This window comes from Acanthaster planci, linkage group LG09 (assembly GCF_054643075.1).
Source record: "Acanthaster planci isolate LZ-2023a linkage group LG09, COTS_SCS, whole genome shotgun sequence".
NCBI classification, from domain to species: domain Eukaryota; kingdom Metazoa; phylum Echinodermata; class Asteroidea; order Valvatida; family Acanthasteridae; genus Acanthaster; species Acanthaster planci.
In genome coordinates, this window is record NC_141785.1 from 5,098,434 (window position 1) to 5,111,224 (window position 12,791).

The 12,791-nt window shown below is 45.0% G+C and overlaps 1 protein-coding gene across 5 annotated transcripts in view; it reads right to left on the minus strand.

The window, feature by feature from the left end:
* The window catches only part of nos1 (nitric oxide synthase 1), a 70,041-nt gene that overhangs the window by 15,171 nt on the left and 42,079 nt on the right, over positions 1 to 12,791 (minus strand). For all 5 annotated transcript variants that reach the window (XM_022230572.2, XM_087140863.1, XM_022230571.2 and 2 more), the window contains exons 2-7: positions 8,421 to 10,415; positions 4,832 to 4,965; positions 3,613 to 3,775; positions 3,224 to 3,315; positions 2,627 to 2,768; positions 2,065 to 2,210 (exon numbers count right to left, since the gene is read on the minus strand). In XM_022230572.2, the coding sequence (XP_022086264.1) occupies positions 2,065 to 2,210; positions 2,627 to 2,768; positions 3,224 to 3,315; positions 3,613 to 3,775; positions 4,832 to 4,965; positions 8,421 to 9,860 (2,117 nt within the window). In that variant the 5' untranslated portion in view covers positions 9,861 to 10,415. The remainder of the gene's footprint in view (positions 1 to 2,064; positions 2,211 to 2,626; positions 2,769 to 3,223; positions 3,316 to 3,612; positions 3,776 to 4,831; positions 4,966 to 8,420; positions 10,416 to 12,791) is intronic.

The window sequence follows — 12,791 nt, forward strand, 5'->3', positions numbered from 1 at the left end:
TTGAAAACGTAATGGGTGCAATATTGACTATTTTCTCTCAGTTTTTGTTTTTATTCAGGTTTTTTTCCCCCGAAAATCCCATTAAATCCAGAAAAAAACTGAGTGAAAATGATCAAAATCGCACCACTGTACATTTTCAATGGCCCGCTCACACTTCTGGCCGCCAAGGCTATCGGTGCACATGCGTGCATAATTATGATTTTTATTAGTGAAAAGGTCTACAGCTATTCCTTAGAATCGATGGAGAATGGCAACATGCTTCAGAGGAGAGGATGACAAGATGAATCTATCATCTCCAGAATGACTAAGAATGAATCATCAAGGCTAAAATTAATCAATCAAAAAATGACGAGCAGTCTGACAACAGGTGTAAGCTTAGTTGTTTAAAGTGATCACTGTCATTCAATACGACTTGGCCTAAAATGTGAAGAACACCTTACAAAATACCTCTAATTTGCCAAAGCTAAAGAACGGGAAAGGAGAATAAAAAATACGATAAACTGCGGTGTTTTCTTAACCGACCATTAATTTACTGGTTAAATATTTCCGGCGCTATTTAATTACTTTGTCGTTGGATGGGTACACGGTGCTTGTTCAGCGGGCACTAGTTTGTCAGTAGCACACTAGGGTAGGGTTTGTGGACATGGAAGTTCGAACATAACTTTAATTTTAACAAATATGGATTTCTGAGAGAATGCAATTTATTTGTTCCTATTGAGGGGTGTTTTCTTTCATTTGGACGAGCGAGCTACCGATGTAAATGGGTTAGGACAAATGTTATCCAACAACCTGTGTCTTTGATGAAATTCTCTTCGAAAGGCTTGACCCTGCAGAGTGACTGAGAGTGTCCATTGTTAATAATCGCCCGTGGAGACTCCCTATACGTTCTTCCCACTGCGCTGATTGAATAGTCGAGAACAGACATTTTCAATGCCGTGGTAGATTATTTTTTTAATTAAAGTTCGTGCGGCGTTTCTCTCCCGCCTCTCCAAGCCAAGCTGGGTAAATTGAGGACAGCAGCGCCGGCTACGAGCCTGCGATCAAATCGGCCAAAAGCACTCCAGCCAGCGAACTGACACGAACCGGAACAACATTTCTCAAAAGCATCACTCACGTGAGAAAAAAAAAAGTTTGTAGGTAGTTGTTATGGTAACAGCACAAACTGGAATTGGCGGGACAGCCGGGGGATTTCCTTGTCAAAACAAATTTTGAGCTATAAACTAGTGATGGCTGCAACATTTACGCAGTATGGCACCTTGTGTGTAAACAATACCACCCTGTTAATTTATAAAATTGAAACTCAGAAAATGGTGTCAACGTGTCGTTGATAAAAAAGACTCGAATCAAATGCACAAATGAATTTGATTGGAAATTAAATACAACTTCATCCGTTTAGTTTAGATTTTGAACATTTAAGACCGGAAAGCAAGGTTAGAGAGGCGACACCAACAGGGAAACCTTTTGCACATTTTGGCTTAGCTTAAGCAGATCCAGTATTAAAAGGCCAACATACAGACGCGAAATCAGTCTCTCACAAGGCTGGTGTGAACATAACGGCCAAAATGAGGTGGATTTGATGAAGGGCCAAGAACTGACACTATAAAGGCCAACGTGAACACAGCGATGGCAAGCAGTACAAGCTAGAATGGATGTGATACAAGTCGGTATGTGCATGTTCAATGTGTAGATGCCGATATCCAAGGGCAGATGCAAGGGGGAGGTTCAATTTGGGGGGGGGGCGATAACCACCAAAAAGAGCTAAAAAACAGTGTTTGAAAAGAAATAAGAGGAAGGCGTTTTTTGGCTTGTTGACATCGCCAATATCATGACTGTCATCCAACAAATTTATTGCGGTTTTCGATTTCCTGACGAAACACCGACAGCAAGTTCAAGTACAGTTGGATTCAAATATCAGTGTACCAGAATCAAACTTGCCCAGCATGCAACGCGGTGAGCGCACCGTGACGTCATCACGCTTCCGACCTTTCAGAAGTGCGCTTACTTGGCACGCGGTAAGCGAAACGTGGCGTCATCACGTCCCGGGCCAATTGGTAGGGCACTTACTTTGGATGGTGAAGCTGTACTTCCAGGACCAGATCCGGCGGGATGTTGAAGAGTTCTGGGTCTTCACCGTTCGCTTGGAGAACCAACGGGAGCACATCAAACCGTCCTTGCTTGTCGGGATGCCAGCCCAACTTCTGCATGCAGATCTGAAAAATTAGAGAACACCATTACGTGGGGCCTTTGTAAGTTCTGCTTTCAGTAAACATACCTTGTCTGAAACCCTGCTTACAAGCGAAACCGATTTCCTTCAAACAGTATAACCCACTGTTTACCATGACAGTTTGCACAAGACCTTTTCTACCCTTGATTTAAGCACCTGGGGGAGTTTTGATTAAGTCATGAACTTTAAGAAAAGATCTACGCAAACGGTCCGTCCAAAAGAGGCAAGTTACAATTTTCTACCTCTCGAAGGCCAGAGGTCTGGTCAGAAATGAATCAATTTTTGTTTTTTTTTTAAGAGAAACTAACTTTCAGACTCATCATTGCACTCTTTTCCGACCTCCCCTGGTACTTCCTGGTATATCCCTGGTGATGCATCAATCCATTTTCGATTCCATCATACCTCTGTGAATTCGACGTTGGCCGGGTCGCCAATGATGGAACCGTCGGGCTGCTTGTAGCCAGCATACGAGATGAGCTGGGTGTTCCAGACTCGAAAGTCATGCTGGCCGTCAGTGCGATGGGGGAAGATGGTGATGGCCGATCTGTTGACACGGAAACAAAATTTAGATTTAAGGATTAAAATATCTCGGCGACACGAAAAATTCTTTAAGAGTGCAGTATGGTTGAGTACACAAGATTGGAAAGCTGAACAAGAGTTGTGCCAGGGTAGTTATTTTAGCAAGGGGTCCAGTTGCTGAGACCTAGACGCATGGTGGTTGAAAAAAGAAATAAAAAGCAGAAATATTGAGCAAGGTAGTTCACAAAGCAACCGATTCTTGGTATTTGGTTTTTTTTCTGCATGCTGTCGCGCATAATCCGATCATTTCTCTTCAGAGGAAAATCGTGCTTCCGTAAAATATAGCGACCGCATACCTGGATGAATGTAACAGGAAACTAAGAGGAAACTTCTTTTGGACACTTTTTTTCACTAAGAAGGTTTTAAAAGTTCTTCGATCTGGGTTGGGAAGTGATGGTTGGTAAAGGGTCTAAGACGCACCTGAGATTGCCTTTATTCGTGGCGTAGTTCATGTGGTTACAGATGGCGTCGAACATCTGGTGGGTGCTGGTCGTGTTACGAGCATCAAAGACCTGACGAATCCGTGCCAATGACAAGGGTTACTTAGAGCTCAGAATTACAAGAGTTTTACATATGATCCACAGTATATGAAAGAAAATTAGATCAATTTTAAACAGATAGGAAACTGATATGTCTCAATGGATAATTGGCATGGAATTTAAAATGATTCGGGTATAATTTTGGCCAATGTTGGAAATAATCTTCTGAGAACTGGCATTTTAGCGTTTTTTTTGTCAACAAGGAGCATATATTAGTAACGGCAGTATTAAAATGTTGGTTTTTTTTATATTCATGGACAGCTGAGCCACCTGTAGTTTTGTCCACTGTATTCTCCCGATGCAGCGTGGAGCGTTACGCCACGCCGTCTTGGCACCAAGGATCAGCTCGGTCTCGGTCAGGTCGTAAGTGCCTTTCTTCTCAATGGATTCCACCACCACCTGCAGGCGCTTCTTGTGGGCCGGGGTGTCGAACCTATTGGTTTGCAATCGAGGAGGGGTTACAAACATCAGTTTGTGGCGACAATGTCAATGGCGCCCTCTTGTCTTCAGAAGTCACGATATGGGGGGATGTTGCAACGAAATGGCTTTTGGGTATGGAATTATGACAATGGAACAGATTCCGCAATAAAACGTCAAATAAATAATAAAAAGGTTTAGGAAAGACACGGCTTTTGTTGCAGTTTTAACTCGCTACACTGCCAAAACAATGGCGTTAATCTAACACGTTCGGTGTTATTAGAGGACTACACCAGACTGGCTGAAGTCTTCTGATACACCACAGTTTTTGCAGTGTAAGAATTTCCACTGCTCATCAAAACGATTAAAGATTAGTCTGGATGGAATTTAGATTGTGTTGGGGTACGATCGGGTACGGCTTCGATAAGTTCTAGGGTATGGTTCGTGATAAGTGTTGGTGTTTTTCGTGTGAGGTTTGGGCCGGTTGGCATACATAGTGTGGACCTCCTCACAAAAGAAGTCCACATAATATTAGGTTATAAGACGCGTGGACGTCCACGCAGTGTTTTCGGCTTTCTGAAAAACAGGCTCAGTGGTATTTTCGGGTAAGGGTTTCCCTTGCCAAAAGGAAGAGGAACAGTGCAGGAAATCCTCGCCAAAAATCCCGCTCGAAAGAGTTTACCGGGATCCTTGCAGGATATAAGTGTGAATTTTCTCCCCGAGTCTTCTTTACCACGGGATAACAAGGGAATGTCCACGCTGGGTATGGGAACAAGCCATGACCGTGCTTAGGGGAGGTTTTGGTGTGGTTCAGTAAAGGCGTGGGTATAATTCGAACGCAACGGGGGCCTTTGAGACGCTTGGTGGCGACAAACAAACCAGTCCTTTTACTCAGTCCTGAGCATGCGTGCATAGTTCTGAGCACGCGCAATACCTTGAAAAAGGACTGGTAGGACTGTTGCCATCAGCGTGTCAAAGTCTCCCATTGGGTATACTCCGACGAGGATTGGCCGTGTTACGTATGTGACATGCATCTGGTGGGGGCGTGGCCGTTGGTCGCGTAAACTCGTACCTCTTGATGTGGGTGTAGTATTGGTTGATGAAGTCTGTGGCATGCTCGATAATGGTTTCCTTGCTGCGGGATCCAGCCTTGCGAGGAGGGAACATGATCGAACCCATGCAACGAGATTCGCTACATTGTAGCGGCTGAAAGGATAAGAAACAACAAGGGAAGAGAGCTTAGATAAAAAAGGTGGAGGCGAATAATTTTGAAAGATTGTTTAATTCATTTGTACTTTAGCTGTTCAACCATAAAATGTGTGCGATAATACGGGCTATTCACAATACTGCGCCTCCAAGAGTGTGCAACGAGTTGGCCAATCACAACGCTCAAAATTTGTTGACCCTTTCCAGACGCGCATTGGGTCGACAATTTTCGCGCATTGTGATTGGCTAACGCATTGCACACTCTGGAAGGCGCACTACCGTGAAACGCCCGTATTGTGTGAACCCGGTCTTTAAGACCGGGTCCCAACAGTACAAAGAATGAAAACAATAACACTAAAAAGAATTGAAGTCAAGGTAAATCTGTTGACCAAGGATTATCTTCAGTTCTAGAGAAAGAATTTAAACAATTTGGTCGTCAAGAAGAATTATTAAACGATCATCTTTGAGATGCAATTTGTCATTCTTACGGCGTTGAATAAACCCGAGGTTAACAGCGATCGAACAGGCCAACTGATTTTTGAAAATACTGGCGTGAACCGGGGTTTGCATTCAAAGCAAACACGGTCTTACGAGGTATGCCTCCAGCGGAGCTGGGAGCGGTTTTTGGCGCACTCGGTTTTTTTTTTCGGCGCACACGCCGTGTCAGATCCGAATGAAAACAGTTTGTCACTTTTGGCCGTGGGGGCCGGATGGCGCGGCGGTGGGATTAATGTACGAATGATTGCAACGGTCTGGTGTGGACCTTTCGCTGCTCAGGCTTTGTAGAAATCCGGAGGCATTCTTGGAGACTCGGAGAATCAGGTTTGATCAAAATGTTAGTGATTGGGATTCTGAGATGCCGCAATTATAAACAGAGCGTGTAGACTGGGAATGCAAGCTGCAACCCGCAGCACCTATCCTTGGTAAAAACCATCGTTCATCTGCGGTCATACCAAATTTACAGCCAGATACAGTATTTCTGAATTTTAGAAGGCTTGATTTTCAGTTGTAAACTCAATTAAACGGATTTATTCTGCCAGTTTTTGATGTCCTATGATTTATTACGGGGGGGTCGGGAGAGTTGCTGGACCTATGTACCGTCTGCGGTTGGCTTTCGGTTGGAGGCAGTCGGCGCCAAAAGAATAAGAAAATAGGCCAGGCGTGAGTAAAGCTGTACAAGAGCCTGCCGAAGGGGGAGGGTTTCGGTCCCTTACATTGGAGGGGGCAAACTATTGCGTGTTTGGCCCCAGTTCAATCAAACACAAATGGCATCAAACTCACTTGCTCAGCAATCTCAACTGACGACCGAAATTACGCGGGAAAGGAGCGTGATGTGATTTTCGCTGTGGACGCGCGCGCTGTTGCCCGCGGCAACATAATCAGGCAATGTCATTGGAGTCTCACAGCGGTCAGCAATAAGCAAAGGAATAAGACCGCTTGTGGTTACAGCCAATATGGGTCAAGATTTTCGTCAGCATTTCGGGGCATTCTGTCAGTGTTGCTTTCAGAAACTCAAAGACTTACAGCATTTGACTCTTTCCAAAAATCTTTCCGGTGCTGTTTTTCTCCAATGTGTGACAAATCGCAAATTTTTGAAAACTTGTCACGATTATGGAATATAATACGACATTATGATACGACATCTTCCACATACGCGTTTCACTTTTCTTGGTGACATGTTTAAACTGATTTTCAAAGCTTAAATCGTAACACACCTTAGTTCTTTACAGTGTGACCTCTTTACAGTGTGACCACACTTACAGTGTGGCCTACTTTAATCTTCTGGGAACAGATTATCCCAAATCAGCTCTCATTTTTTGACATTATTAATGCTACCCTTAAAAGGAAGTTAGGAGTTTGAGAAAATAAAGTTCATTTTCAAGAACCTTTCCAGTTAATAAAGTCCAGTGACGCATTGTTTATTTTGGAACTCTATAATCTGGATAACCGCAGATGGCTTTGAGATTTTCAATACACCTTTTTGTAGTAATATATACAGAATGATACGGTTTCGGCGCTGTGTTTCAACTGATCGCGTCAACGCCGTTCTCAGTTAATAGTCACTTTAGCGCTCCCTAGTTGGGCATGTACAGTGCAGACTCTAAGATTCCGTGTCGAGTTAACGAAACTCTATCAGCCAGCGGTAGTACAGCACGAGTCGTCATGGTCGTGTGCTATCCCTCATTACCGATAAACAACGACGTGGCGGGAAAGCTGATATACTTCATATTTGGCCGATCGCTCGTCGAGCGAGTAAACAGAGTCCCCCTATAATGTCACTGGGCTCGCGTCGCCTGGGAGCGAGAGGTGACGGTGTTTATGCGATCAAGTGGCATTAAAAAAACCCACAGAGCACGACCCAAATGTCACCAAATGGCACGTGGCCTTTTAAATCAAAGGCTTGCCAGATAAATTTCTTTGAAGGAAAAATATACCTCCGTGACGTCGCGGGTTAACTATAAACGCCCGGTCGGAGGGCGTTTGAAAGCACTGAATGAGCTTAGCTCTTCGCCAACTGATTATGAAAGGACGAATGTAACTGTAATATACATTTTCAGGTTGTGTTTTCACAGTGAAAACGGGAACCTATATTTTCAACTCTAAAGTTAAGACTGAGTGCAAAACGTTTGTCGATTGAAGTAAAGGTTACGTTTTCATCTTTCAAATTATAACTAATTAATTTGCTCTTAATTCTTTCTTCAGTGCCAAAGGTAGTCGTTCTTGGTACTTCCTCAAGTTCAATTTCACGAGGTGAACATTAATCTGAAATTTGTGACTAAAAAAACTACTAGACTTGTATATTTTTGCTCCTTATGGGTCTGTAATTTCACTCATTATGTTGAGGTTTGGTATAAGTATTCACTGGCGCTCTGTGGTGTCGAATGAACACTATTTCATATCTAGGCTGAATACTGATTCTCGTTAGTGTAAATACACAAAGTGTTACTTTAACACCAAGGTTTTCTACAGCGTAAAGATTATTCAGTTCTCGGTTCCGAAGGAAAGAACCCTTTGACTCCTACATTTACACAACTCATTAACTTTACTGGAATTACACCGCAAATTTCAAGCGATAAACTTCGACCAACTTTGGGACTGGATGTGCCCTAATTTATGGTCAGTATATTAGGCAAACATCAACTTGTTGAGCATTAATTGCTTGAATTTTTGTATAATGTGTACTTTGAGATTTGTGTTCTTTTTATGATGTAACATCACTTAGGAGGCAAAAGTAACATTTCGGTTTATACTTGAGTTTTCGGTCATTTTGCATATTTATTTAAATTGGATTAAGGGGAATAGTGAATAGTGCTGTGTGCATATCAAACTTTGTGCGATCCATGGCAGCCTATTTTCACGATTATATTCGATGAGAAATTCCAATATGTTTTGTTGAACCTATTTCATGATGAAAAGTTATATTTCATATGTAATAGTCTGGTAACGGTACTTACGGCTATAGACTTCTGGTGCAATGTGTCTGTTGTCTGTTTCCCATCCAAGAGGTTTTTCAGACGAACAAATTTCGGTTTGTTGGCCCCGTTGGAACCCTTGTTGGTGCCGTTCTTGCTCGACTGATTCTCGCCGATCTGTGAGCCCATGAGGTCGGTCTGGATCTCGATCTCGGCAGTGCAGACCTTGGCCGGCTTGACGGCGTTGTTGTTAACTTCGGTGGGTATGATCTCTCCCTGGTAGGCCGCCGGGCGGACTTCTTTGGAGGGTAGGGTCGGGCTATTCTTCTGGGGCGGGGGTGCTCGCAAGATGCTGGTGGTGGACATGGCTGCGTCTCCGTGGTTAGACTCCTCGGTTGTGATCTGTGTGGCGGAGTCCTGCCGCCCTATATGCGGCCGGGGCTCGCTGGCGGTGACTTTCACGCTGAGGTCAACCCCATTCACGGCTCCCACCGACGGCCTCTTCTGTGACGAAGGCGAAGTGCCTTGCACAACAATGACGCGCTCGGGCCATTGTGTGCCGACCGATTCAAAGGGCCTTTCCGGGGAGCCATCCACTTGCGGGAGACAATTCTTCGCCGGTAAGCGATCGCCGTCGCATTCGTAGTCGACAGAGGGCCGAGGGCTGTCGAAGTTGTACAAGTCCTCGATGCCAAGCCGGAACTGGTAGACATCCCTTGGGAAGGTGCCGTTCCACGCTAGCACATTCTGGTAATCGGTCCCGCTGGCATGCTGGTGCCTGCTAGACACGCAGCAGCAGGCGGACGGGTCTCGGTAGGAGTAGCCCCTGACGGGGCTACCGGGTAAGCTGCTGCGGGCAGGGGAGCGGCTGGATTCACGTCTGGTCCTGCTGGAGCTACGTATAGGGCTAGCATAGCGATAAGAACTTCCCTCCACCGCTCTGCCCCGGGTTCCGGGGTAAGTAGACCCAGAACCGTACGCGGTCCCCCCAACTGCGTCATAGGTTGGATGGTTGCGCTGCCAGCACGGTACAGGATTCCCCACCGGTGGGGGGCTATTTCCTGCATCTCTATGACCCTTACTCTTCTTCCTTCCCGACCCTTTGTCGCGCGACAGGGAATCTGTATTGATCTCCTCGGTGACGCGCACCACTTTGACCGCCCCGTCCGGGGTCAGAATGCTCTCCAGCCGCGTTCTGTAGCCGTCTGGGCCCCGCATGACCAGGACCGTGGGCGAGTCCATGGGGACGCTCCTCAGGACCTCCAGGGCCGTGGAGTAAGGGACATCGGTAAGCTGGACGCCATTGACCGCCAGGAGAATGTCCCCGACCTGGATCAGGCCCGACTGGTCCGCCACGCCGTCGGGGATCAAGTCGGATATGATGACCGGAGGGTTAGTTTTGCGCTTGCGCACGAGGAAACCCAGTCCGTGTGGTGGTCTTTTGAACAGTCGCACCGTAAACGTGTTCGGCTCGTTTTCCATGGTGAAGTCTCAAACTTACGCCTCCAAGAGCATGGGCAGACGATCTGGGGACCAAAGGGATGTTTTGGCTGTGTTAGACGTCTGTTTTGATAACCTCCGTTGTAAAAAACCAGGTGTTTTGTCCCTCAGCGAGACGATCAAGTTATCTTTTCGCACATGAATTGTAAAGCACAGGGTAGGGCATTCAGTCCATCAAGCAAGCGCCCCAAAACGGCCAGACTCTAGCAAAACATCAGAAGTCAAGAACCGTGCACTAATTGGGACGTTCCTCAAAGTGCAGATGACACGCGGTTCGTTCTGTCGCTAATAGTTCAACACGAGGTCCGGTTTAGTTGTAGGAGACCCGTTCACAGCACGTGACACCAATTACACTTTGCCAAACTGCCCTCGTATGTGAGGGACGAGGGGTTGATGGGAGTTCACGTGACCTTTAGCTGACGCCACCGGGGCGGCTGACAGGCGCTGACCAGTTAATAAGGTCCAGTTGGCGGGAACTCAATTCCAGACGGAGAAGATCGGGTGAGGTCTCGAAAGAATAGCGTTTACTCAAAAAACCTGACAGAAACAAAGCAAGAAACATCGTAAATTAGAAAAAAAAAGATCACCACGAAAATATGAAATTATTCGTTAATAGTCATTCACATTCTTAAATATTTGAGGCTTTAACAGTCTCTGGCGTTTTGTGAGATAAAATATAACCCTAACCACTAGGTGAAGTGTGCGGTTTGCTAATTGTCTTGCTTGGTTTAGCATGGTTGAAGCAAATCTTGACCTTGAATCGAAAAAGGTTGATTCAAGCTTGGAACCACAGACAGCTTTTAAGACATGTTCAAAATTATTCCCCAACCACAGTATGAAAAAAAAATCCATTTTGCCTAACATCTCACAAGCTTCTGAATAACACCTTGTTACATTTAAACTTAACGGTCTGCTGTATATATTCTAGGCAATTGTCTTTCTGTCAAGTCCGGAAAATTCAATATTCGTGGAAAAAGCAAATAGTAGGTCTCAACACTGAGTGATCACAACACCAGGAGCGAAAATTGAGGCTTTTTTTTCATTTGCAATGTTGCTGTGACTTGCGTAGAAAGTAGAAAGAAGAATATATTGACCCAAGTTTGTTTGACTTCTGGTGACATGATGTTGCGCATGACCGACTTTCGAGTGCTAGAAGAAAGTGTACCGAGCAACGTCGAGAAAGTATCAAAGCCACAGGGCTCAAAATATTGTTGCATTACGGGCGGACGGATCAAATGTTAAGGTATGATGAAACGCAGCGCCCGCGGATGATGACACCCAAATGGGCCACAAAGACGTGGTAAGGGTTATCTTATGAATGACAATTTCTTAAACGTGTCGTCATCACTGGACTGGTACAAGACACTGAAAGTAGTTAACCAAAGAGTGAGGTAAGAAATGCTTCGGCCTAATCTGATCACAATTTCAGTATCCTTAGGGCTAATGTCTTTACCGATGATATTGGTATCTCTTTCAATGCATACATTACACCTTAACACAAGATCAAGAACCCTTTTACAATCCCAAATCACCCCCTCCCCCCAAAAAATGGTGATGTCGAGTTAACTCAGCATTTTATTCGAGACGAATGGTTCGATGTGATCTCTGCAGTTTCCTCAAAGTCTAAAGGGGGACCGTTGCAGTAAAGCGGCTTGCTCGTGAACATGAGCAGACCCGGATCACACAGGCGAACGGCGCAGCACGCCTATGGCAGTGTTGGCAGGAGGAGCTGCAAAGACTCGTCATCACTATAAGCTGCGTGGTTGTTGACTGATGACCTTACCTTGTCACCTCATGAGATCTGAGGATACAATCCCTCATGCAACATGACTGTAATTTGATTAAAGGGGGGAACGGCAACATGAAAAATGAATGCTAACTGAAGATGTAGTAATGTTTATCCCAGCCGAAGTTGAAACTTGTTCTTGAGATATTTTTATCACACTGTCAAAGCAATTAAATTTAAGAGTAAAATCAGCAAAGTTTTACCTGTTGGTAACGCAACTCTTAGATAGACGTCTATCGTGATCTTTTTATAAGAGCAATTTCATACAACTATACATTATCGATTGTGAAATTACTCAATTACATTCGATCAACATACACTCTACGCCCTAAGGCTACAGGTTAAGTGTTCACACTACTTCATCGTTTACTTCAGCAATAAAGGAGGGTGAACATTACACGATATAGTGCCAAACATGGGCGGACAACCCGTGGGATGGGGATATATCCCCCACTTGTTGACCTGGGGATTACCAATAAAATCATGCACCCCCCGCTTTTCAAGTCACTGACTTTATGCGCACCCCTACATTATAGCTCGCACCGCCGACTCTGCACTTGCTGAAGTCACGATCTCACCTGGGAAGGAGGCCGTGCTGAGCTTGATGGATGAAAACAAATCACCCCCACATGTGACAAGAAATCTCCGCCCATGGTGTCAATCCAAATGTGAGTTATGCAAGGTTGCGTTATTTATGTTAAGTATATTAGTAACCGCAAATCGACGCAATACGTAGTCCTGTTTCCAAAATTTAATTCAGTCCTTAATTAATAACTCCTCTGGCAACATAGATCAACATCGATCGAACAAACCAAAAACAAGGATAGCGACCAACTGCACTCTTAAGGAAACTTCCTGGAAGTGCGACTATAAGCACGAAGCTTGCCAAGCGTCGAACGTCGCATGAGCCAGCACGGCTTGCCAGCAAAGATACCATTCGGAGTGCGTATAACGGGTTTCCAGTCGTGTTTCCTGGCTTACAACTTCAGCTTTCTACCGCTTTAATGGCGGCTTCCTGAAATCGGGCCCAAAACACACAAAGCCACTATGTTTTCGTAAGAGTATGGTTCTGCTGTGAATGCAATGTCTAGTGACCGTTAGGGGATAATGTATCCTAAACCTACAGC